The sequence below is a fragment of the Theropithecus gelada genome, chromosome 5, assembly GCF_003255815.1.
Source record: "Theropithecus gelada isolate Dixy chromosome 5, Tgel_1.0, whole genome shotgun sequence".
Lineage (NCBI taxonomy): Eukaryota > Metazoa > Chordata > Mammalia > Primates > Cercopithecidae > Theropithecus > Theropithecus gelada.
This window is the reverse complement of record NC_037672.1, coordinates 106,406,129-106,434,055: the sequence shown is the minus strand read 5'-3', so window position 1 is coordinate 106,434,055 and position 27,927 is coordinate 106,406,129. Positions and strand designations below refer to the sequence as shown.

The window sequence follows — 27,927 nt, the reverse complement described above, 5'->3', positions numbered from 1 at the left end:
AACCCTACTCATACTTCAGGACACAATTCAGGTCTCACCTCCAGGGATCCAGTCCACAATAACAGAAATCAATGGGGATTCCCCTTCTGTCATATATGGCCTTATATTACTCCTTAATCCTGAACTATTTTGGGTTTTTGCGGCTCTTGTCTGCCTAACTACATCACTAGGTCCTTGAGGACAGTAGCCATATTTATACTTCACAGAGATATGAATATATTTAAAAAACTGTAAAACCTGTGTGGCTAGCATCATTCTGAACACTTTTACATTCATAAACTATGAGATGAGTACTATTAACTTTGTCCATTTTACAGAGGAAACTGAGGTATACAGAACCTAACTAACTTACCCTAGAACGCAGAATTGATAAATAGCAGAGCCAGGAGTAAAACCTAAGATGCTGGATTACAGAGCCAGGAACTTAACCACTTTGCCATGCTTCTTGCCAGCAGTGCTTAAAAAGTGACTACAGAATGAAAATGGATATTCGTTCCCATTTTGAGGTATAATGATGGTCTTTATCAATTCCATTTAAAGGTCTTTCTATTTATCAACATAGCTATTTGACAGGCATTTACCAAACCATTTCCTTATCCATAAAATGGGGATGATAATACAAACATTGGATAATTGCATATTAGTCAAGGTTCTCCAGAGAGACAGAACCAATAGGATATATCCAGGGAGATAGATGAGTGGGGATTTATTAGGGTAATTGGCTCATGCAATTGTGGAGGCTGAGTCCCAGAACAGGCTATCTGCAGGCTGGAGGAGACCCTGGGTTGACAGTAGCATGGCTCAGTCCAAGTTGGAAAGCCTCAGGTCCAGGGAGGCAGATGGTGTAACTTTCAGTCTGAGGCTGAAGGCATGAGAGCCTGAGGGACACTGGTGCAAGTCCCAAAATCCAAAGACAAGAACCTGGAGTTCTGATGTCCCAGGACTGAGAGGAAGAGCTCTCAGCTCCGGAAGAGAGAGTTTGCCTTTCCTCTTCTATCCGGGCCCCCAGCAGATTTAATGGTGCCGCCTCACATTGAAAGTAGATCTTCCTCACTCAGTCAATAGACTCACCCACCAGTCTCCTCCATTAACACCTTCACAGACACACCCAGAAGCAATGCTTTATTATCTTGCTATGTGTCCCTTAATCCAGTCAAGTTGACACCTAAAATTAACCATCACAAATTGTTTTGATTATAAAATGAGATAATTCATGTAAAGAGATTAATAAAATGCTGGGTACTAGGTAAATCAGTGAAAACTCTGCTTTCTTTGGTTTCATTCAACTCATTTATTAATCTACAGGGACCAGCCTGGGTTAGGGGAATGGCCACTTACCTGTTTTGCAATTTGTGACAGGGTGAACGGGGGGAAGCAGGACCTCCTGGAAGAGGTGAGCGAGGGGAACCCGGAGCCCCCGGACCAAAGGTCAGTTATTCTTACATTGGAAAATAACCATTCTCTGGCTTGATTTGACAAAAAACTAAAACATTCTCAACAGGTATTAAAACAACCCAAATCACAAATAGTTTGTTGAAATGCATACCAACTGGTTCTTTTCAAAAGAGATTTTACAATTCATCTCACCCTGTTTACTCTGTTCAGTGAGCAAACTGATAGCATATCCAAATGTAAAAGAAGTGCTGTCATATTAACACATTATCACTCAATGTATATTAAAACTTACTGAGAAAAAAATCCCTGTTGATAAGTGCTGTGTTAGTTTGTATGGTAACTTAATGGAGCGTAACACCTTGAAAATATTAGAGCTAAGGACTTATTTGACTGTTTAACCTTATTCATTTAAACTTTCTACAAACTAGTATGGTCACACTTTATTTTAATAGCCCATCCTGGAGACACAGGAAACGATTTACTCTTTGATGAAAAGGAAATTGATGCAGGCCAACACTGTTGAGACTAATGAGAATTGCTCACAGAACTCTTCTCATCCACTGATGGGAGGGCAGCCTTCAGAATAATGGAATGAACTGATGATATAGTGATGATAATTATGTTTAGTATTATAATAACCAACATTCTGTAGAGCCATATATTGAGGCAGTTAAAATAAAGTGTTTCCATTTTTCTTCGTTATTCTGAGTGACTGCTAATTTCTTTTCTTCTGTTCTTATCTCCTCTATAATTTTATCTTTTTCATACTCTTATTCTCCTGTAATAGGGAAAACAAGGTGAATCAGGAAGTAGAGGCCCAAAGGGGTCAAAGGTCAGTAACCAGATAACCATTTAAATATAACATGAGGCCTTCAAGATCTGTGCTTTTTACCTTTGCCACAGAGGCATGTTTTTCATGTTTTAGATTAAACTCTTTCACACAGTGGAATTGCAATACTTACTGCAAAATGGATTGCAGTATCTCTATGATGATATCTCAAAACAATACATTTATTTCATCTTGCTTGTTTTTCCATAGTCTTGTGCTTCAGAAAATTCCTTAAGAAAAGTTGTATTTCCTATTTCATAGGAATAGCTTCTTTGAAAAAAATTAAGAACTTTCCTTAAATTATGTGTTGTATAATCTAATTTTTCATTTCCTGGCTATCTTTGTGATAAATGCTCAAATTATACTCTGCTTTTTAATTGACTGCCTTCATTGCATTAAAATTTTACTGCCAATTGAAATTCTCCTCTATATCATGCTCTTTATACTATCTGCAATAACATATATAGTGTTAGCAGAATCATGTTATTTAAAATGCTGTTAGCTACTAACATGGAAAAAAATGTGTGCAAGATGAAGAAAACAGAGAGCAAAGATTATTAATGCTTCATTAATAGCAAATTTATTATGATCAATGTTATTAGCATACTGTGGATGGGAAGAATTATAATCCTTTTTCCTGCTTATCTTTATTCATCCTTACCCAGTTTATGGGAATCTGTAGAAAGACGTATAAAAATGCTTTGAAGTCTATACAGAAAAAGAACCCTATCAATTTAAGGCTGTTTTAAAGAACCTTTAAATCTACACAGGTTGAAATCTCTTCTCCAAAGTTTCAGTTTACATTTCTAAGAATTTTGAGGGCTTAGACTATTCCTCCTGCTCTACAATTGAGGTAATGCCACCATCAATGAAACTTCAGATAAATTTCATATTGCACTGAAAAAAGAGCGTTGGGTTTGCCCTGCCTCTGACCTTCAGCCCTGCCAACCTGTTCCAGCTGGCTGCTGTCCACTTCAGCACTGTCTGAGTGTTAAAATGCCTATACCTACAGATGAACTGTTTCCTTAGATTCCCATCATCAGAGGGAGGCCTAGCCTGTGACCTTCCTTTCCTAATTCTCCCTAGAATGAGCTCTCTACTCCTTTCCTGTCCCAATTATCTATACTTTTCTTCTCAGAGGAAAAACAACACAATTGTTGGCTCTTTTTCCCTTTGCCCCAAATCTCTTCATAAAAAGGAAGAACATGGCTCAATCTGCAAGGTAAAAGCTTGCTTTGGGTGCCATAGAAACCACTTGCTTTGCCTTTGCAGATCCTACCTAGTGAGACAGTTACCATATATATTGTTGTTTCAAGATACTCTATTACCTGAAAAGGGAGTTTTTTTAAAAAAGGAATTTTAGTTCTTTTCAAGCTGTATCTTAAAAAAAGCATTTGCATTTTGGTGGTGGTTGCTGTTATTTTTCACTTCAGAGGTTCATATTAAAGGTGCTTCTGTATGGTATAAATACATTCTTAGATGAGAGATTTCTAGACTCTCCCACTTCTAATTAAGTTTTTTCTCTTTCCAATGGGAAAAGGGGGATCGTGGAGACAAAGGGGACTCTGGAGCTCAGGGACCAAGGGTGAGTGTTCCTCTCATCCATCTAAACTTTTGCTTCCTACAATCCCAGATTTGAATTCATGTCTGCATGGCTATTCATATGACATCTGTATTAATAATACCCATAATAGTATTGGAGGTAGACTACTGTAATTATTCCTGAAATGCCCCTACCTCCTTTATTTTCCTCACCAGAAGCAGTGATTGTAGGGATTCCAACACATAAACTAAGTTTCTTTGAGAAGGTCTAAAGAACTCCCCCTGTCTACTTTCCATCTGTTTCCATCCAGCTAATAGAATTTTCCACTTTTCAATTAACTCAATTATAAAGAAAGCAATAACCCATATGTTCAGCGTCCTTTTTAAAAAATGTCAGGGAATTATGACATGACTAATGGAAGTTAAGTAGCAGATCTAGTAAGTAGGGTAGAGGTCTTAAAAATATACATGTATTCTATTGTTTGTTCCCTATTTGGTTTAATGTGGCATTCATTCCTGATGGGAAAGCCAACATTTTTCTACAGAACAATGTTCTATCTTTTTAAAGAATGAGGGCCAGGTGCAGTGGCTCACACCTGTAATCCTAGCACTTTGGGATACCAACGCTGGTGGATCACCTGAGGTCAGGAGTTCAAGGCCAGCCTGCCCAACATGGTGAAACCCTGTCTCTACTAAAAATAGAAAAATTAGCTGGGCATGGTGGTGCATGCCTGTAATCCCAGCTACATGGGAGGCTGAGGCAGGAGAATTGCTTGAACCCAGGAGGCAGAGGTTGCAGTGAGCCGAGATCACGCTACTGCATTCCAGCCTGGGCAACAGAGCGAGACTCCATCTCAAAAAAAGAATGAGGAAGCAATATATGAAGTATGGATGAGGAACAAAAGGTTAGAGGATGCTTTAATAAATGTGAATAAAGCAAATAAAATTGTACAGGTCACATCAGGGTAGCCTATGTTGTAATTTTCAGAAAATAGTTTCAAAAATTAAATTGTTTTTTAATCAGATTTCATATCTTGGACTTACCAAAAACAGGATATAAGAAGTGGTTTTCCTCCTTTGAAATAAGGATACATTCTGAACATAATTATTTATATATTCTAAAGTACAGTTGGGCCTTAGTAGGGAAATGATGGTCAGAGAGACCTGTGAATTGTGTTTCTGTTTCTGCCATAGTCCACCCTACATGCTAAGCTAATACCCATGATTTTCCCTTGATTGGTTTTGTCATAGGGTCCACCTGGTCAAAAAGGGGATCAAGGAGCCACTGAGATCATAGACTACAACGGCAACCTCCACGAAGCCTTACAGGCAAGTGACTGCTCCCTGCCCTGACATACACTGAGAAGGATGCTGAGGAGCACCCATGTAATGTGTGCAAATATGAGCTTCCACACCCTCTATCCTCAGAGGACTCCACTGCTCAAGGCACCCCTTCTCCCTGTTCTCAAGAACCCATCCCCTTCTCTCTGCCCCAGTTTATCTTCTTTATTTTGTAGCATTTTTCCATCCTTTCTTTCCTTTCCCTTCCACCTTCAGATATAGTTAAGCCTTATGAGGGATAAACCTTGTGTTAGTTTGGCCAAGTTTTGCCTCCTTGCTTGCAGAGGGAGCGTGGCAAGGCAATCAAGAGCTCTGTGCCTCTGGGGCTGGAGCTGCTTGCATTCAAATCTCAGCTCTCTTGCTTACTAAATGTGTGACCTAGGGCAAGTTATTTCACTTCTCTGTGCCTCAGTTTCCCTGTCTACAGAATGAGGATGGTAGCAGTATCTGCCTCATAGCGTTATTGAGAAGACCAAATGGCACAATATATATTATACTGTTAGTATAGGAGTAAGCACATAGTAAGCCCTCTATAAGTATTTCTTATTATTGCTACCATATAATTCTTTTCATCTCATTAAGTAAGCAATTGACTATGTGGCTTGTCTCTATCACCTTTGCTTCCTATTCATTCTTTTCATGTTTAGACTCCTGCATTCTAGCCTTTATCATCATTCTGTTGCCGCTTCTCTTACAAAGGTCAACGATAACCTCTACGTCAAGTCCACTGGACTCATCATCCCTGACCTTTTTGTGATATTGATATCAAACCACCTTCCTTTTGAAACTTTTTTTGTGTCTCTCTGACCTTCCACTTTCATTTGATTTTTTCCATTTTTCTTCTCTGGCGTATCACCTGTATTTTGGTGTTTCTAATTTCTCTGTCTATTCCCTAGTATCCTCAAATCTCTGATCTTTTCTTGGTACAGCCACTCCCTCTGTGTTCTTCCACATTATGGCTCTCAATTCTTTCATCTCCAGATATAATCTGTGTATACTCCCAGCTGTCCAAGAATATTTTCATTATGGATGTATGAATGCTTTATCAACTTCCACCAATACACACAATTATACTGGTTACCTTTCCCACCTACCAAATGAGTCCCTTTTTTAAGTAACCGGTTTCTGTTAGTGATACCGTGAATCTGGATTTTGGGGGAATAGAAAGTTTAGAGCCATTTTTAAACTATTCTTAGTCCTTTACTTATTCTATCTCACCAAGGGGCTTCTATTCCCTTTTTCAAAGTATCTCTTGAGATTGCCTGTTCTTTCCACTCCCAACTGAGTCCACATCCTGTTTACTTCATGCCTAATACAGCAACAACTCCCTGACCAATGACTCTTTCCCTAGTACCTCCTTGTCCTTCTAATTCATCTTGGGTATCACTCCAAGATTAATTTTTATAAACGATCATGGCTTCGATGCTTCTAATTTGCTCAGAAACCTAATGACCCCCCTTCTGCCTACTCTATCAAGCCGAAGCTTCTCCATCTTAAGCCTCTATAGTCATGCTCTTCCTGTGGAGAACTTTTCATTTCTCCACAGCAGAGTCTCCCCTGGCATAATCATTTTTATCATATCCATACAAATCTCCCCCTTTTTGCCTGTGTTCATCCCACTCTTCTTTCCTTTCTTTCCCATATAAATTCTATACATCAATCCACTGCTGCCACTCAAATGAGTGTTCATCCTCTTAATCCTTTAAAACATTAGTAGTGGGGTTCTGGTGGTTTACCATTGAAAATCAAACTCCATAGTTGATTTTAGTCTTAGCTCTTATGAGATTGTAAGCTTGGTGATAGAAAAACATTTTATGCTTATATTGTCTAGATATGTAAATACTAAATAAACGGTTATTGGTTGAATAAGTATACTTAACTCATGTACAAGCCATTTCTTTGCTTGTAAGCCAAATTAGTTGTTTTAAATATTTCTCTGCCACTTTGTACTTGTTTATTTTTCCATCTTTATGATTTTACTAACACAATCTAATTATGACAGATCTGTACCTCTAACAGGTTCTTTGCTACAACTATCATTTTTAACTAGTAGAGTACTAAGTCTTTTTTTTTTTTTAATCTATCTTCAGCTCAGCCTATTTTTTGGCCTTTTCATTCTTTTTCTTCTGGTAAAATACAAAGAGAAGCATGTTTACTGCTTGGAGAAGTGTTGCTTAGACAGTATCTTTAGTCAAGAGCTTGAATTAGTGTTCCTCTGTGTAACTGGATTCGACGTAATCAGTGGCCTCTGGGCTACTGTCAAGTTCTAGAACTAGTTTTCTAAATTGTTCCCTTTTCCCCACAAGTTGATAACTATTTAAGGAAAGAAAGGGAGACAGAGACAGAGAACACAAAGTTTTGGTGTGCCTACTGTGTTTTCAAAGTTCTTATAAAATATAGGGACTTTTAAAAAACTTAGCTTATTAGCAATGTTGTAAATTGCCCTTGAACTACTTCCAATGGCCCCATAATTCTTGCTACCACCTTTAAGGGGTATCTACTTTCTTATCCTCCGAGAACTGCTCCAATATAATTGGGCATTTTTCTGCAACACTGTGATCAAGTTCTCAAAGCATTCTTTGCATGAACTGGGCCTGGCATGAGGCAAGCTATCCTTAGTCTAAAATGGAAATCTCTATTTTGATCTCCCCTCTATTAGCTCAGTCATTTGGGGGAAATTGCTTACTGTATCTATACTTCATTGATCTTATCTGCAAAATGAGGATGTTATTGGAATAAATGTTTTTCTGTAAGTCCACAAAACCTAATACTATTCTTAGGGTGATTTTTCAGAGCTTCTGAGCACTTTCTACTGACATGCCTAAAAGCATTGTACTTTTTAAAAAATGTGACACCTATATCTCGATATGAAAAGATACCTCTGTTTCTTTTTCTCATCTTTAATTCTATATGACTCCAAAACAATCAATATCCCTCACTAGTTCATGCTTATGTCTCAACCTAAAGGTTTATTCTTCTTATGGGGTTGGTTGTTAGGCAACTATTTGCCATGCTTATAGTTATCTTTTCACATCAAAACTATTGGTTTTCCTAACATAGTGCTCTAGTGAATTGAGTCCCTCATAAAATTAATACATTAGATTGAGAAGAGATAGTAGACATTTATTCTTCTAATTCTCTAACTAGTGATGGATATTTACAGTTTTGCAGGTATGTCATTATTACCCCTTTTAAAGCAATCTGCCACAAATACTCTAGGATAATCAGATAAGTAGAAGTATATTACAGTTATAATCATACCATATTAGAAATATAAAATTTGACTGTTGCCTCTATTGCAGATTGTGATTTACATAAACATTGCCATAAGCTATTTATTTTTATTTAAGGTGGTTAAATTTCCACAAATTAGCAGTAAAACCTCTGTTTCCTAACTGACTCTTTAAAAAATTCTCATCACCATCTAAACCAAACCTGTTCTCTAGTATGAATCATGGGCGAGTTTAAGCTTTCACCATTATGAGAAATGAAAGAAAATAACCTTTAATTCTAAAGAGATTCAGCTAAATATTTCAGGGAATAAATCACAAAGCAGGCTGCTGGGCTTTACGCAATTTGCAGTTTCTGTAGTTCATGCCTCCCATTTCACATCGTGTCTCACTAGCGAATGGCATGTCTTTCTCCATCACCACCAAAAATTCTGGTTTTCAATTCATTATTTGAGTTCAGGACAGAATCCTGCTGAGTTTATATAGCTTTAACTTAGATTTGCCACATATCAGAAATGCACAGTGAGCCACATCGTTAGGACTTCTCTGTGTGTCTGCATACTGGTGCTTCCAGATGGTGGTCAAGACTATGTATTTGTGAAGTTAGCTCAGCTTATTGTCATTTGTTTTTCTATTAGCTGATGGAACACTATACAATTTTAAAGTTTCACAACATAGTTATTTAACAAAATCATTTAAACTCCATCTGTTAGGTCAGTTACCATTAATAATAATCTTTTATTTTGCAGCTCATTATTAAACATGTTGTTATCCTTAAATATAAAAAATACAAACTACCATTATGTTCAGGTAAAAAATGAATTAATATATGGCACATGTTGGAAAACCTCAGAGAGCTCAAATTTGAAGCTCCCTTTCCTTTTTAGGGCTTTATGATCCTGTTTTCTAGTTAAAAAGTAACATGTAGGGAGGGCGCGGTGGCTCACGCCTATAATCCCAGCACTTTGGGAGGCTGAGGCGGGCCGATTACGAGGTCAGGAGATGGAGACCATCCTGGCTAATACGGTGAAACCCCGTCTCTACTAAAAATACAAAAAATTAGTCAGGTGTGGTGGCGGGCGCCTGTAGTCCCAGCTACTCGGGTGTCCGAGGCAAGAGAATGGCGTGAACCTGGGAGGTGGAGCTTGCAGTGAGCCGAGATCGTGCCACTGCACTCCAGCCTAGGTGACAGAGCGAGACTCCGTGTCAAAAAAAAAAAAAAAAAAAAAGTAACATGTCATTGGAAGGCAATGATAAAGAAATTATTTCTACTCCTTAATTTTCCAATAGCCTTGTTTAATGACTTATCTGCACTGTAGGAACAACACCAACAAAAAAGTAGCTTTCTCATAACTACAAATCCAGTTCTTGTTCTAGGTGAATCCCTGAAGAATAAACTGAATGGAATTATGTTACACGGATGTGATGGAAAATTCTGGGACCTTACTTTTTCCTTATAACCTTGCCCCCAGTTTGTGGACATTTTACCTTTTACAACAATTTAAAAAAAAAAAAAAAAAAAACCAGTAACAACAGCTCAAATCAGAAATTGGAGTGGAATAGTAGAAAACACAAGGATAGCGTTCAACGGATATCTACAAGTTTAAATGTAATTGAATAATGTTTCTCTATGACCAGAGTCCATAAAGGAAACGTTCTCCCCTCTGTGAGTTCATAAAGTGGTTATCAACCCCATAGAACTCTCAGCACAGAACTTAGACCAGAAAATGTTAATTCAAAAATATGATTCATGGATCAGGAATTATGTTTTCGAGATTAAGACTTTTGAGACAGTATATTTTGTTACAGTTCTCTAGCACTTTAAGAAGTTAGATTAATTCTTTCGGTATATACCCCAGTAATGGGATTTCTGGGTGAAACGGTATTTCTAGTTCTAGATCCTTGAGGAATTGCCACACTGTCTTCCACAATGGTTGAACTAAATTACAGTCCCACCAACAGTGTAAAAGTGTTCCTATTTCTCCACATCCTTTTCAGCATCTGTTGTTTCCTGACTTTTTAATGATTGCAATTCTAACTGGCATGAGATGGTATCTCATTGTGGTTTTGATTTTCATTTCTCTAATGACCAGTGATGATGAGCTTTTTTTCGTATGTTTGTTGGCCACATAAATGTCTTCTTTTGAAAAATGTCTGTTCATATCCTTTGCCTACCTTTTGATGGGGTTGTTTTTTTTCTTGTAAATTTAAGTTCTTTGTAGATTCTGGGTATTAGCCCTTTGTCAGATCAATAGATTGCAAAAACTTTCTCCCATTCTGTAGGTTTCCTGTTCATTCTGATGATAGTGTCTTTTGCTGTGCAGAAGCTCTTTAGTTTAATTAGATCCCATTTATCCATTTTGGCTCTTGTTGCCATTGCTTTTGGTGTTTTAGTCATGAAGTCTTTGCCCTTGCCTATGTCCTGAATGGTATTGCCTAGGTTTTCTTCTAGGGTTTTTACAGTTTTAGGTCTTACATTTAAATCTTTAATCCATCTTGAGTTAATTTTTGTATAAGGTGTAAGGAAAGGGTCCAGTTTCAGTTTTCTGCATATGGCTAGCCAGTTTTCCCAACACCATTTATTAAATAGGGAATCCTTTCCCCATTGCTTGTTTTGTCAGGTTTGTCAAAGATCAGATGGCTGTAGATGTGTGGTGATATTTCTGAGGCCTCTGTTCTGTTCCACTGGTCTAGATATCTGTTTTGGTACCAGTCTACTTATGTTTTGGTACCAGCACACGTATGTTTATTGTGGCACTATTCACAATAGCAAAGACTTGGAACCAACCCAAATACCCATCAATGATAGACTGGATAAAGAAAAAGTGGCACATATACACCATGGAATACTATGCAGCCATAAAAAAGAATGAGTTCATGTCCTTTGCAGGAATGTGGATGAACCTGGAAACCATCATTCTCAGCAAACTAACCCAGGAACAGAAAACCAAACACCGCATGTTCTTACTCATAAGTGGGAGCTGAACAATGAGAACATATGAGCACAGGGAGGGGAACATCACACACCGGGGCCTGTCAGGGAATGGGGGGCAAGGGGAGGGATAGCATTAGGAGAAATGCCTAATGTAGATGATGAGTTGATGGGTGCAACAAACCACGATGACGCATGTATACCTATGTAACAAATGTGCATGTTCTCCACATGTATCCCAGAACTTAAGTATAATAAATGAAGCAATCAATTTTAAAAACTCATTTGTTTTTCTGATTAAGGTCACAAAAAAATGGAATGCCAAAAAAAAAAAAGAAATTAGATTAATTCCATGTCGACTAATATCTTTAGTCATGGAACACACACACACACACACACACACACACACACACAGTTAATTTTAATGCAACAAATGGGCTGCAGACTAAGAGAAAAATATACAGTTGGGTATTTCTGTTTTTCATAATGAAGTGCTCTCTAGAATAGAGCTTTTATCAATAGCAAAATTTCTCAGTTCACAATTATACTGACAAGCCTCTAGCATATACAACTTTACTGCATAATTTTTTCAATCAGGTGAATTAAAATTTTGACATTCTTTTTCTTCAGCTATAGGTTTTTAAAATAGGATTCTAAAAATAATTTTTTAAAAATCTCTACAACTATACTGTATTGAAGATAGGAAAATTTGTTCTCAGTATCTTGTCAACTCCTTATAAGATCACACTAGCCAAAACATATTCAAAAAGTTGATTATTTCACAAATGTATTACTGTACTTTGGCACACAAAATAGATAACTCTGTCTTTGTCAATACATTTTCCCAACAGAGGATTACCACCTTAACTGTCACGGTAACTCCTATTGCATGCTTTCTGTGGTTTGTGGTTTTGTATTTGGTATTGATGCATGCCAGTCAAAATGGTACTAATGTAGCTATTGTATTTATCTGATACTTAATTTTATGTTTTCTTGTATTAATAATCTTTTACATTTGCTCCAGTTGAATCACTTTGTCTGCTTAGTGAAAAGGTCAAGAAAAAAAGTGATTGCTAATTTTCTTAAAAGTCTCTGACCTTATCTAAACAATATAGCTTTATTCTGTAGGGTCTGGGAAATCAAAGTCTTTGGGGTGGAGAGGCAAGGAGCGTATGTAGAAACAAAGCTAATATTCATAGGCTAATTCATCCCAATAGGATAAGTGTGGAGCATGGCAGCAATTTTACATTGCCTTACCGAATCTACCCAAAAGACCTTCCATCTTATCTTTACCTCAAATGTGTTCATATGTTAGTATATAAATAGGTGGGTTTTTCTAATTATGTAACTAGTAAAAATTTTTCCTCATTGCAAATTTATATTTGGGGATATCTGATTATGATAGAAATAAGGGAAGTGTATAGTGTGCCTATTTAAGGCATGAATTTTGATACATATAATTACTACTTTTAAAAACTGTGCTTTTTCTTGATTTAGGGTCCTCCTGGGCCTCCTGGACCTCAAGGACTACAAGGGCCAAAGGTTATTCTTTATTTACTTGTTTCCATTTATCACATACAGTGCAGACAATCCCACATTAAGTATATGCATCTTTGAAAATCAGTCTTACAAAATGCTGAAGAAACTGAGATCGGCAATATTGTTTTAGAGAGTGAAGAAAGGAAATTGAGGTCTGGACTAAAGGAAGATAGAAATTAGAAAAGAATTAGGGAAAATAGGAAAAGAAGAGAGAGAAATTTAATTTAGGGGAAGACACTGAGAAAAAGAATATTAAACAAGGGAAAACAGTTCCACAGAAATTATAAATGTAAGAAACACTAAATGTGGTGTATGAAAAAAAGAAAATATTTAATTAAAGGAGGGTTGGAGAAAATTTAATTTGACACCAAGAAAGATCCTTGCTTCTAATGCTTTTCTAATAAAAAGAGTAAGGGAAGTTTTAGTATGGTGCATTCACAAATCAAAACTTTAGGGATCATTTTTCATAATGCAGTCTTTATTATTTACTTTCAGACATTTTGCCATTTAAATCTTATCTAATGAAACATACCAACTAAAAATAGTAGAAGGCTAGAATTGCTTGCTTATATCTAAACTTTGTTGATGGCTGTATCCCTCCAAACTGAAGCTTAGTCATTCAACCATGTTTGATCAATTAACACATGGCCAGTGATTCTGGCTTTTCAGAACTGAGCTACATGTGTTGAAATATGACTTTCGTCATTGGATTCTTGTAGGAGATTCAAGTTATTTCAAAATTCATCTTTTGTTTACGCTTCTTAGGGCAGTTTATTTGCTAAGTCTATCATAACACACACGCACACATATCATCTTTCCTACTCTCTCAAGATACTTACAAACAGAAATCTAGTATATAGAAAATTTATTTTTCTATTATATAAAGGAATATAAATTACAATATTACTGAGCTCCTTGCCTATATATTTAGAACATAGATCCTAATTTCAAATAGATTTCATGTGTAACATTAATATAAGGTGTGGGATTTTCAACTTTCTATTTCTCCAGCACATTCTTGTCCCTAAGAGACATAACACAAAAAATTATACATAATCTTTATTCTTGGTGAGCAACACTGCCTGGACCCCCATTCAGTAATATCTTGGTGATCTGGACTAGATATCCTAGAAGGAAATCTGCAATTTGTTTTTTCCTTTGTGTAGAACCAACCAAGGGTCTAAGTTCATTATTTCACCTCCTCACTTGACTAAGACTCCAGAACCAAAATTGTCCCCAAAGCTAAATACATATCTCATTTCCCACAAACCTCAAAAGTTTCTAGGACTTTTCTCAACAGTCCAAAGGCCTAGAGAAGCCCCAAAGGCACACATTCTTTGACCCAAAGAGGCAAAAAGGACCTCTTAGGTTAAAAAAAAAAAAAAAAGCTGTATCACTAAAACCTGTATTCCCCTGGTTTTTACAATCCAATTGCTATTCATGTCTTAATTCAGTTATTCAGTAAGTAATTTTTGAGCCTCCACTCTATGGTAAGGACTAATATCTAGTAAGGATACTAGAAAGAAATTCCAATAAAAGGCTTATGGCCTAGGGAGGGAGATAGGCAAGTAAAGGTACAATTGTTAATAGAGTGAGTGCATAGAAGGTCCCTCTAAGTCTTAAGAGCCAAGAGCGGCTTTGAGTTGAAACTGAAAGACAGGAAGAAGTTGCCCAGATGAATATCTAGACAAGCAATATGGAGGAGGGTTGAGTCATTCTCGCTTACCTCCTACCCTTGCCATCCTTCCCAGTATGCTATCATCCCTCCCCCACCCACCCCACAATGGTCTTATAATTGAGATCTTGTGTTAGCTGATATAGTCCTTTATGTGTTTCATGATCTGTCCTTGAGAAGGTTGGGATAATTGGGGTGGAATGTAGCTATGACCAAGCGACAGCAAAATGTAGCCTGAGTCAAGTATAGAACCGCTTCTAATCTTGGAACTCAGACTGAATGGGAACTTACTCAATTAGCATTTCTCCTTCATTTATCACACAAGAATTGTTTGATTCCCTACACATCAAATAACTCTTACAAACCCCATTTGAGAGGTGAAGGATAAATGAATAACTCATGAATTATGTTCTCCTTTTAAACACTTGTGAGTCATATTTTAAAGGGAAAAGCCTAGCAAAGCCATCATTATTGGACCCACAGTGCTGACAAGTATTCAGACTCTGAATGAAACTAGGGCTTAGCCAGGTGCATCCAACCTCAGCAGACTTGTTTGTGGCAAAATAAACTTTGCTGCTACCACAAAGAGCAGGAAATCTGAAATAAGAAAAGGCCCTTCCCCCACTGCTTTTCTTGCTTCGTTTGTTTATAACCACAAGATCATACCTTCCTTAAACACTGGAAAGCTCAAATTTCATGCTGTACCTCATAGCTCTTAAAGTTTTTACCAGGGAAAGGAGCTCTAGCCATTTCAATATTGTCGTTTATAGTATCACCAAACAGGCCTTTCTAGAAAATATAGGCTCAGGTCAGCTCTGTTGGAAATCTGTCTGTGAGGCAGGCCTCTCACACTCAGAAGAGCTGTTTTTACAAAGTTTCCACTTTGTGTGATTCAGGGATATTTGTAATGGGATCCACATAAATGACTCATTGATACAAAATAATGCTTACCTTTCAAGGAATTTATTTAGTCACTTTTCAAAACTGAAAGGTGACTAAACATTCGCTGTTCGATTAACTTTCTGGCATATTGTATAAATTTGCTTTTAACGGAACATCTTCAGTTTGAAAAGGCAAACAAAAATCTCTATATTTTGAGTTTGTCAAAAATCTTTATAAATCATAACATGAATAGTAAATATTAGTTCATTCATGGCACAGTATAAGAAATTGAATTGATTCAAAAGTAATTTTATGTAGATTAAGATATCTGATTTATGATATCCTTCAGTGAGGCTTTTCTGGAAATTGCACACTCACAATCATGAATTTGTAACTAACTGTTTGAACTGTGCCAATTAAAATATTGTTGCAAATTCATGAGGCTTTGCATTTTATTTTTTTAGGTTAACTGTTATGTTTTCCTTTTTACTGAAATTGGAAAGTAAGAGAAATCATACAGAGGTTGTATGAAGAAAAAAGTTAACTAACTGAGGCAGATAGGTTGTTGTTATAGGATATGGTCAGCTATCAAATTATGTCTTATTACCACTCTGTTGTAACCTGCATCTCACATGGAGAAAAAATAAAAACACTAAAAGCATTGGATCTTAGCTACATATAAATACTATACATAATCTTGAAGAAAGATTATTACTTCCCTTAGTTTAGATATGTGCTATAACAGAATATTCTCGGGTTATGATGCATTTGCTGAAAGTCAAATTGTACTGTTAACCAACTAGCATTGTTTTTTTATGTAGTGCAGTATGTTAACAATGAGAATGGAAGTAAGTCATCTATTTTTACCTTAACAGGGAGAGCAAGGATCTCCAGGAATCCCAGGAATGGATGGAGAGCAGGTAATTTTCATGGATATATACTATTATTCAAAGCATCATTCTTGATTACTACTTTTATTGTAGGTTTGAAGCCAAAATGTCATGAGCATTGATATTTGATACCTTCTTTCTTTTAACCCTTTGTTCTAGAGACTTCATTGACTCTAAAAAGCAATTAGTTTGAAATTAGACCTTAGTTTTCTTTGCAGAAATATCTAAGCCATATGATACTTTAGTCTGGTTCTTAATACCTTATATCAACCTACCAGTGACTCCCCTGCAAATTTTTAGTAGACTTGTAAAATCATTACCAAGTTAGTAAAACCAGCCTAATTTTTGTCAGTTAATACAAATATGTCAAGATTCAAATCAGTGACGATAGCTTCCACAAAACTAAATCTTGCCTATATGCCTTATTTAGACAACGTTTTCCTTTCCCAAATAAAGATGACACCTAATCCCTAGATCCTTAGAAAATACAGAAACAGGCCGGGAAGTTGTAGCTTGGCAGAGTATGGTAGTATATCTCTGAGGGTTCCCCCTAAAACAGAAGTCGGCAAGCTTGGTTAATAAAAGTCCAGATAGTAAATGCTTTAGGCTTTACAGGCCACATACACTCTGTGCTGAACTTTCCTTTTTATTTATTTATTTTTGGTTAACACCTCAACTTTTTTTTTTTTAATTCACTCTGTACAAAAACAATCCCTGGGATGGATTTGGCCTGTGAGCCATGGTTTGGCGACCCCTGCCCTAAAAGAATCTGAGCTGGAGAACATGGACAGTATTCAGAATTTGGAATGGAATAAAAAGGGTTCATTTCAAGATCTTTAGTGTTTTCTTAGTTTCCATTATTTACCCGAGAAATGGCTAAAATCAGGAAAATCATAAGAAATCAAAAGGATTCTTAATACAGCTAGTGAACATGTACTCCTTAGAAGAAAGTATTAGATAGGAAAATTAGGTTTAGGAGATGTTATTTTTAATATCAGAGTTATATGTTGAAACAATAATAATGCCATATTAAGTGAACATGTGATTAAAAAAAAAACATAGATACCTTAGATGATTTGCTATATCATAGATCACTTAGAATTTTAAAGTCTGTCTATGTTACTTCTCTGACCATTGGTCATTATAAGTAATTAATTTGACATGCATAATGATATACAATGTGACTCCTACAGATATAGCAGCTAGCTTTTTTTTTTTTCTATAGGCTTTGCAAGGTCTTCTTCTGTCACTAAGTTGCCGTCTGGCTGCTCTCTGTTAGTAGATCCCTAAAAATAATCCAGGTGTTTTTAATCAGTAAGATCCATCTATTCATTCAGGCATCTACTCACCCAGTGGGTAATTCTGAACTAGGTACTATTAAATAGGTACAGTTAACAAGAAAAGTTCCTTTCCATAAATAATTTTTCTCCATGAATAGTTTTTAAATAAAGAAAAGATAAACAGGTTTGTGCAGCCTAGAAGCCCCTTACCATAATAACTATGATCATCTCTACTGAAGAATGAGCCATCAGTATATTGAAGTGAGTTTCCTAGGATGAAAATGCTTAAAAATATAAATTAATGTCAGTACTAATATTATAAAATTCAGGCCAGGCATGGTGGCTCATGCCTGTAATCTCAGCACTTTGGGAGGCCACGGTGGGCAGATCACCTGAGGTCAGGAGTTTGAGACCAGCCTGGCCAACATGGTGAAACCTCATCTCTACTAAAAGTACAAAAATTAGCTGGGCATAGTGGCGCATGCCTGTAGTCCCAGCTACTTGGAAGGCTGAAGCAGGAGAATGGCTTGAACCTGGGAGCCAGAGGTTGCAGTGAGCCAAGATCACGCCATTGCAGTCCAGCCTGGGTGACAGAGTGAGACTCCGACTCAAAAAAAAAAAAAAAAAAAATTACAAAATTCAGATTTGTTAACATTCAAAATCCATATTTATTTCCTCACTGTAAAGGAGAATAAAAATAACATTCTGGCTCACCTCATAGAGACATCATGAGAACAAAATAAGAACACTGTGAAGAGGTTGTCATACTTTTAAGCATTGATTGAGCATTAGTGTGCGGTAAATGATCCAGTGATTTACCAGTCTGTAGACTGGACCATTGCAAACTGATGGTGACTGGAACTTCTGCCTGCAGTTAGGAGGGAGGGGAGTATAGTGGATAGAGATGAGAGAAATTTTTCTGGACATTTGTTATTATATAAAACTAGGTCCCGGTTCAGAATACATCCTGTATTGTTGAGAATGAAATCTATTAAGTTGTTTTCAGGTGTGGTGAGATAGAATTAGCTGCCAGGTAAAAATACAAAATCAGGAGAAATTATGTGAAAACCTAAGTTCATGTTTTTCATACTTAAATGGTCTAATAGAACTTAATCTATTTCATTATAGGGAGAAATAGTACTGATTGCATGTAGAAGGGTGCTGTAAGAAATAACTCGACCTAAAAACAAAAATCAGAATCATCTCAACATGGAACCCACCTACTAATGAAATTGATCCGGAATTCTATTTTCCCTAGGATGTAATTATCAGGGGTCAGTATGCTGCTTCCATGCCAACCCTATCTATCATTTTTAGGGACTCAAAGGCTCAAAGGGAGACATGGGGGACCCAGGTATGACAGGCGAAAAAGGAGGAATTGGACTTCCTGGATTACCGGTATGTTTATAGTTTTCGTTTGTTTATACTTTTTATGTTATGTTCTTATTAAGGTAAATTAAACAATCAGAAAAGAGTTATATCATTAGCTGCAATCTCATCTAGTGGTTCATCTAATATTTTTATTTTGAAATATTTGAGGGGTATTATTGGTTAATTACTCTAGGGAACTCAAATTGTAAAGCTTGTAACCAAATGAATTATAAAGTAAGCCTTCATGTTTTCCTGAATTGTTTTCCCTAGAAGATAATAAAATAAACATAGTTGGCCACTTTAATTTAGTATGCATAAGATGGTATTAACTGGTTATTATGAAATAAACCATAATAAAGAAATGAGCCAAAAAATACAGGACAATTAAAAAACAAATTTCTCTGGAAAGTGTCCTCTGTGTGTATGATACTATGGGATGGTGTTTTGTGGTTTTCCCCATAATTCTAACCCAGAATTTGGAGGAGAAAATGTAAAAATTGTTTTAAAAAATGCAGTAAACTACACTGCCTTAGACTTTTTTATAAAACAAGGAAGTATATAAATGTCAATAAAAACTAAGTTAAAAGACTTACCTTTGCTGTTTAAATTGCACACCACCATAAAAGATATAACATTTATAACTCAATATATTTAACACCGTAGGACTTTAACCAGTCAAGCTCAAGCCAGTTTGTATTTACTTTATATTTTATTTTACATATCACCCATAATCCTAGAGATTTTAGTAAAGTTGCTATTTTAAGCTAGAATGCAAGGAGATAAATCCTTCTTTTATGTAGCAAGTGCATAATATTATAAAATGTCAAGAGAACAATGGGATTGGGGAGAAAATTCAGTTGTCTCTTACACTGGAAATAACTTTATCTGCTTAACCCTGCTACTGGTTGTTTGTAGGGAGCCAATGGAATGAAAGGAGAAAAAGGAGATTCTGGAATGCCAGGTCCACAGGGTCCTTCTGTAAGTCCATGGTGGCTGAACTTCCATGGTTCCTGAGCCTCCTCACACACTGACCTGTTACTTACCTATACCACCTCTGCCAGATGACTGAATAACAGTAGACAGACCTCAAACTTCTTGGTTTGTCAAACTGTAGAAGAAACATGCGTCAGCCTTGCACAGTGAGAGACAAAGTATATCAGAGGTCTGAGGTAGAAGCAGGTTTTCAGAGGACTGTCTAATCCTGAGGGGAAAAAAATCAATGGTTTTCTCATAACAATGGATAGATCTTTGTGAATATAGAACATACTTGTTTGTTTCTCCAGAGTCCTGCTTATGCTTAGTGAAATATTTGAGTTTGATAGTAGTGACATTATAGCATTTCTTGGTAATCAGTTGCTTCCTTTTCTTTTAACATACTTTTGATTTATTCTGGCTTTTGTAGAACTTTTTTTTTTGAGTATTTTTTTAATTCTCACAAGGGAATTTCTAAATCTAGAGAATCAAACACATCACTTATTCCAGTATCTTTCTTCCTCTGCAACTACTAATGGCCTTAGCAGAACCCCAGCACAAGATTTAAGTTGAACTGCCTTATCTAAATGAAGTAACCAAAAACATTTTTATTTTTTGGACATACAGATCATAGGCCCACCAGGCCCACCAGGTCCCCATGGCCCACCTGGCCCCATGGTAAGTTTCCCTTCTTTCTAAAATGTAATTGCTTATTTATGAGCATGCTACTAGAGAGAACATGAACACATCCCTCTAAACAGTCAGCTTGTATTTTGTACTACTCTCTGTGGAATGGATGGAAAATACCAGGTGCTTTGAGATATATTAACTTTACAGTGTTGTCATTCATTCTCTCAAACACATATGTTGGGAAGAGATGAGAGTAGTTTCGTGATAGAGGTGAGGAAAGACAGACAGATATAGCAAGCTCTACTACAGCCTTACAGCGTGAACACTGGCAAATCATTTTATCCAGCCGCTGCTCTAATACCAGCAGAATAAGATTTAGAATCAGCTGGACACAATGGCTCATGCCTGTAATCCCAACACTTTGGGAGGCCGAGGTGGGCAGATCATTTGAAGTCAGGAGTTACCAGCCTGGGCAACATGGCAAAACCCCATCTCTACAAAAAATACAAAAATTAACTGGCCATGGTGGCACATGCCTGTAGTCCCAGCTACTCAGGAGGCTGAGTTGGGAGGATTGCCTGAGCCCAGGGAGGCCGAGGTTGCAGTGAGTTGTGATCGTGCCCTTGCACTTCAGCCTGGGAGACAGTGAGACCCTATCTCAAAAATAATAATCATAGTAATAGTAGTAGTAGTAATAGCCATTAAAGAATGATTCTGACAAAGTTTGAGGTTTGAACTCTTTAATGAAATGTTCAGTAGGAACATTTACATATAAGGTATCAAAACATCATATCGTATCCATAAATATAGTTATGTGTCAATTTTAAAAAAGGATATTTGTAAAACAGCATGATAAAAATTGAAGCTTACTTCCTCAGATAACATATATTGGTAGATCTTTTCCTTCTTACTTTTATGATACTTTGATTGATTCATTGAGCCAGGGCCAGTGTTAACTGCAGGTGTCTTGCAGTGGCCAGTGGTGACAGTGACCCTGCCCTGAAGGAACTGATGTCCAGTGAGGAAGGCAGCCATTAAGCAAGTATAATTCTTTAAATGTCAAACCAATGACAGTTGTGTTAAGGTTAGAATGTCAAAGGCAGAGTGCTTCAAATGCTTTTGACTGGAGCAGAATAAGAGCAAGTCAAGCAGGCTAGAAGGTCACATGTGTCTCTCAGGTGTAAATTAATCAAAAGACTTCAGTATTACAGAATAAGTAAATTATGGTCACTCTTTCCTCCCATTGCTCAAGAAAGAGCATTATTGGAATGATCTAAGCCACAGAGCATAGCCAGTCATCCCTTTCTGACTAGCTCCATTTCTATTTTACACCATAAACAATTATTATTGACTTCTTCTCCTTCTTCTCCTTCTTCTTCTTCTTCTTCCTTCTCCTTCCTCCCTACCTGCCTTTCTCGCTCTTTCTTTCTTTCTCCTTTTTTTTTTTTTTTTTTTTTTTTGAGACAAGGTCTCACTCTGTGGCCCAGGCTGGAGTACAGTGGCATGATCATGGCTCACTGCAACCTCTATATCCTGGGCTCAGGTGATCGTCCCACATCAGCCTCCTGAGTAGCTGGGACTACGGCACATGTCACCAACCACGCCCAGTTAATTTTTGTATTTTTTGAATAGATGAAGTTTCACCACATTGCCCAAGCTGCTCTTGAACTGCTGGACTCAAGTGATGCACCCGCCTTGGCCTCCCAAAGTGCTAGGATTACAGGTGTGAGCCACCTCACCCAGTGTGACCTTATTTTCTTAAAACTAGATGGTTCATTAAGAATTAAGCAAATGGCATACTTTTGGCTTTTTTTTTTTAATACCTCCTCAACTATAAGATAGAAAGTTAAATTAGAAAATGCTACAGCCTGTTCATATCATAAAATTAATTAGTTTAGAGGAATTTTAAGCCATTATTAAAATGAGATAAGAATACCTGATAAAGTAACAGCCATTTCCTGAAAATGCTTACCTGACACTTATCGAAAAGGAAAATATTATTCTAATGTGGACATATGTAACAAATATATAGGCATTGCTTAATATAAATTTTTCCTGAAGTTTTATAATTTTACTGATGGATATTTAAATACTCCTTTCTCCAAATAGTTTGTTTGAATCTCTTGAAATGTTTACAGCAATCCACAGTAACCTTAGTTAATTTAAGTTGACTAGTCTGTATATTTAGATTTTCTACAAAATACGTGTTTTATAATCCTGAGTCATGCATGCATTATGACTTTCTTCCACCGATAAACAATTATTACAAGAACTTTGAAGAATTTGTTTTTGTAAAAATAAATGCAATCTAAATAATAATGCTTAGCTTTCCTACATAACAATTTTTTCTTTAATCTTAAATAAATGATGCTCCAGAATCCCAAACTTGGGTGTCATCTCCTCACTTCCTGTCTTCTTTAGATTATTCAACACCTTGGGTCTGGAAGAGTTAATGGAAAACCTCTCCTCTTCCCTGTCACTTAAAATCTGGGGCTTCTCTTTGGCAAATTTCTCTTCAAAGTCATATTTTTATTTCATTTGAACTCATGAAGCATCTCGCTTATTCTACTCAGACTTTTTAATGGTAATTTGAAAAAATTACCATTTTTTCAAAAAAAGAAAGAAGAGAAAGAAAGAAAGAAAAAGAAAGAAAGAAAGAAAGAAAGAAAGAAAGAAAGAAAGAAAGAAAGAAAGAAAGAAAGAAAGAAAGAAAGAAAGAAAGAAAGAAAGAAAGAAAAAGAGAGAAAGGGAGGGAGGGAGGAAGGAGAAGGAAGAAGAAAAAGGAGAAGGAGAAGAAGTCAATAATAATTGTTTATGTTATAAAATAGAAATGGAGCTAGTCAGAAAGGGATGACTGGCTATGCTCTGTGGCTTAGATCATTCCAATAATGCTCTTTCTTGAGCAATGGGAGGAAAGAGTGACCATAATTTACTTCTTCAGAATACCGTTTTTTCCTACTTCTTTCTTCCACGTAACCCTGGCGGATTTCTCCCTCCTCAAAGGTATTAGCAGACAGAATTGCTATTAATGAATTTCCTATTACAGAGCAATCCAAGAACTGGCAGGAACTTTTGGTAGGTAATAAATAATATCCACTAGCCTGCCTCTAGCTGTAGCTCAAACAAGAAGATTCTTGTCTTACATCTCTTTTGTTATGTGATATAATATTCACTCCTGCTGGGAAACAGAGAATCAATTCTTAATTAAAAGCTCTGTTTTCCATTTTCAGGGACCTCATGGACTTCCTGGACCAAAGGTAATCCAACAAATCCCTTGATTATTTGATTTCTGCTTCCTTGATAATCATGGAGAAGCATGACAGAAGCATGTCTGTCCTGTCTTATTTGTCAAGTAATGTTGATAATCTTTGAGCCTTTAAGCATCCAGATGTTTAAATCTCATAACACAAAATGACTTATAACAAATTTAAGTGATCACCTGGAGATAAATTATTCCTCATTTTGCCTTTTTCCTGGTTACTATGTAAGCTTCTCAAATTTTGAATCATAATGTACTCAAGTCAACCATTTAGAAGTGAATCTGATGAGATTCTCAGACTAGTCTAGATGCTTTTTTTAATGGTGTCTCTAGCTGTATATTTGGATGTTAGTAATTGATATTTCTTGCTTGCCATGTAGTCATACCACATCTAAATGCTTTGCCTCTCCAGCATCTTAATTTTGTATTTGCCCAGAGGTCATTGGTCTAGAAGTGGGTGGGGTATTTCAGGTGTGCTATACTGGGAAGAAGATCACAGCACTTACATGCATTCTATACTTTTGGGTTAAAAAGAGAACATGGGAGAAAAGCTCCTCTTTGTCAGAATTAGTGTAGCTTGCATGATGAAGATGGTCTCCACCTGTCCTTTGCCTTAGTCTAGACAGAGAGGACATCCCAGCAGATTAAAATAAGCCCTGAAAGACAAGCTCCCCCTTTCAGGGAACATATGTGATAAAGACTTATGTTCTAATCTCAATCTTGCCAGGCTGTATCACTTTGAGCAGATTATGGACCCTCTCTGATCCTTTATTTACTCAACTGGGTAACTCACCTTACAGTGCTGTGATAACTTAATGAGGTATGATTATAAAACACTTAGCAAAATATCTGGTGCAGCTGTTGATAAATATCAAAAGACAGCTGTTATTGTTGCTATGTGATACTTGGTTCTGAACAGAAAAATTCTATAACTCATCCTCAAGCCTGCTTGAAAGAAGGTTCATGAACTCCTGAGAGTGCCTCAGTAGTGAGCTGGTGCAACTAACAGGTAGGGACTGGGAAGACACATAAAGACAATGTTGGCACTAGGCGTCACAAAGCCCAGAGGCAGAGGCAGGCCACTGTCTCCTCGGGGGAGGCTGGCTCTCTTTAGCCCACGCAGCTCTAGGGATGGTGGCAGGTATTGGTCTGACTCAGAAAATCTGGGTTTCCTTTTCCCAGTCAGGCAGGTGACACCCAGGAATGGGAGAAGTTCACGCCTCTTTATTCTTCTTAGACTACCTTACCTTCCAATAAGGCCAGTGAGTTAACAGTATCTCAGAAGCACCAATTAGACTTTGGGGTGAGAGTACTATCTGGGGGAGTCAGAAAACAGGAGCACCATCTATCAGCTTTGTGATCTTAGTAGTTGTTTAATCTCTCTCAGCCTTTTTCCCCATCTGGACAAAATCAGTGCTTCCTACTCTTGGATTTTTTTGTTTGTTTGTTTGTTTGTTTTGAGATGGCATTTCGCTCTTGTTTCCCAGGCTGGAGAGCAATGGTGCAGTCTCGGCTCACTGCAACCTCTGCCTCCTGGGTTCAGGTGATTCTCCTACCTCAGCCTCCCAAGTAGCTGGGATTACAGGCACCCACCACCATGCCTGACTAATTTTTGTATTTTTCGTAGAGACGAGGTTTCATCATGTTGGCCACGCTGGTCTTGAACTCCTGACCCCAGGTGATCCGCCTGCCTTGGCCTCCTACAGTGCTGGGATTATAAGCTTGAGCCACCGCGCCCAGCCCTACTCTTGGATTTTAAGATGCCAACAAAAACCAGCCTGGTCATAATGACTAAGGATAATGTCACCAAGATATTTAATTTCATAAGTGATTCAGATATGCCATCACAGTTGGATTAGGAGATGCCCAAGAAGCTTTTGATTTCTAGAATGCAACAATTTATTTTGTCCATACAACTTCAATTCTTACTTAAATCATAAGTTTCAGATATTATAAAGTTAAAAAGACCTCATCGATATCTATGCAAGTTCCCTGATTTCATAGATGATAAACTACAGGCCCAAACAGTTTAGGTTATTTGCCCCAAATTACACAGCTAGTTCATGACACATCTGGGACTAGAACTTAGGTCCAGACTTGATATTTGGTCTTTCTGTCACTGGATTTAACCCCAAGTACCTCAAGACCACTTGCTGAAAGTACACACACATGCAAAGCCACAGATCTCAAATTAGTCACTGACTATTGAGCCTTGGCCTTAATAGCGTGTCCTCAATCAGTAGAATTCCCAGGATACTATCTTACCAACAACCGGCACATTTGGACTTGCTAGAGTGGCTGCGCAGCAGACATCCTATCTTCAAAATCCTGGAGTTTTTTTACGCCATGCCAATGTGTTTTATCACTTTGCGACCCCCTTTGAAAGTTCAAATACATAACATGATTCCATGCATGAATCTAGCTCAGTGTTTCCCAGAATTTCCTGATAAGAATCACCTGGGAGGCTTATTAAAGATACCCATTTCTGTGCTACCATGGACTGGGTGGGGCCCTGAACTCTTTATGTTTAACAAGCGCTACACTGACTTACATCATTAGGCAAGTTGAGTAAATATTACCCAGGTTAAAAACCCCTTCTGCCATGTCAGTATAGCCTCTTCCCTTTCCCGTCCCAACCCAGCAAGACTCTATAGGGCATTTGTGTCTGAAATCATCTCTCATTCACAAGTCCTTCAAGATTTTCTTGGCAAATTAATGTCTACACATAAAAGTCAAAAATTATACAGGTCAGAACTTGATATCTAACATGTTGTTACTGATGGAAAATAGGTGTACTGTATTTCTTGGTTTTTAAAAATAGAGTCAATAATTTACCATTTACCGTGGCTTTTATAATGTCACCCTGAGTTAAATTCATACTTTCTTTATTCTAACATTGGGCAGATGGATAGTTAGTAAAACTACATTTAAGTTCTTTGATCTTCATATTTTCTCCTGGGATTGGTGATTTGTTGATTAGTCCATGTAGGGATCTGACTTGGCAAGGGCAGTGAATGAGGACTTGCTAAATGGCATTACTTCAAACATCAGCTGCTACATTTTTAGTTCATTCCGTTGGACAACATGCTTAAAGGCTTAAAATATCTGTCTATAACCCTGTCCTGCATATTCCAGTTTTCCATTCCAGCAGAGTGGGTTTTTTTTTTTCTTCTACTGAATCTTCTTCAGCATCCTCCACTCGATTGTCTTTGAATTATTTGATCATAAAAATGTGGTATAACATGAATTTCCTTGAGATAGAACTGAAAAATTTAGGAAATCAACCATACATATTTTTATTGTAAGGAGCACACTTTCCTGGGAATTTTGATTTCTAGAATATTAATTGTTGATGTCAGTTTAGTAACTAATTTAACTTTAAAAATTAATATTTGGTGCAAGACAAATCTAGCCTGACTCTGCTGTTTCCTAAAACTGGAATCTGCAACTATTTCAGAGACTGGCTCTCTTCTCTCACAGTTTAAACACCCATAATAGCAACCAAAATTGGCATTTGCTTTTGCATTTAGGGTGAACCAGGGTTAAATGGTGTTAAAGGATTGAAGGGTGAACCAGGTCAAAAGGGTGACAGAGGACCCCTTGGTCTTCCAGTAAGTAAAGAAAACTTTCCATTTTAGTGCAAATCTCAGATTTTTCTTTCTACCCTACGTGATAACTCTAGTTTACTCAGCAGCTCGTACTGTTGAGGTTTCTGTAATTAGGAAACACATTATGTTCGAGGAGAGCTCAGCTCAGTTTTGTGTCTCTGATGCCTCCTTTTCTGTAAGAGGAAGACCCGCAACAAACAATGCTATAAATGTCCTGTCATTCTTCAATTACATACATGCCAACCTTCCTCTTTTAGGGCTGACAATTCTTCTCCCATTATCCCCTTCTTTTAAAAGTGTTGTGCTCATTATTTCATAGTTTCTCCCAAACACTTTTTATAGTCTAGTGCAGTTTAAAATTCCTCCTCAATTGTTTTTTCTCCTTGGATACCAAAAACTGTAGCCCTCAGTTGGTGGCAGGTATGGAATTGGCCATTGTTGATGGCGTGAGGTCAATGCTGTGGCTCCTTACATTAATCAATCATATCATGTTCTATGTGTTTTATGTTGTTCGTTTTGAAAATTCCCTATTATGAGGTTCTTGTGGCAATA

The 27,927-nt window shown here is 37.1% G+C and overlaps 1 protein-coding gene across 2 annotated transcripts in view; it reads left to right on the top strand.

The window, feature by feature from the left end:
* Window positions 1-27,927, top strand: part of COL25A1 (collagen type XXV alpha 1 chain) — a 506,768-nt gene that overhangs the window by 451,945 nt on the left and 26,896 nt on the right. The window contains exons 21-31 of one of the 2 annotated variants that reach the window (XM_025385780.1): window positions 1,360-1,428; window positions 2,183-2,227; window positions 3,765-3,809; window positions 5,018-5,095; window positions 12,121-12,144; window positions 12,767-12,811; window positions 16,241-16,285; window positions 18,853-18,933; window positions 19,822-19,884; window positions 20,506-20,556; window positions 23,739-23,765. In XM_025385780.1, the coding sequence (XP_025241565.1) occupies window positions 1,360-1,428; window positions 2,183-2,227; window positions 3,765-3,809; window positions 5,018-5,095; window positions 12,121-12,144; window positions 12,767-12,811; window positions 16,241-16,285; window positions 18,853-18,933; window positions 19,822-19,884; window positions 20,506-20,556; window positions 23,739-23,765 (573 nt within the window). Of the gene's footprint in view, window positions 1-1,359; window positions 1,429-2,182; window positions 2,228-3,764; window positions 3,810-5,017; window positions 5,096-12,120; window positions 12,145-12,766; window positions 12,812-16,240; window positions 16,286-18,852; window positions 18,934-19,821; window positions 19,885-20,505; window positions 20,557-23,738; window positions 23,766-27,297; window positions 27,379-27,927 lie in introns of both variants that reach the window. The other variant, XM_025385781.1, reaches the window with a different exon arrangement.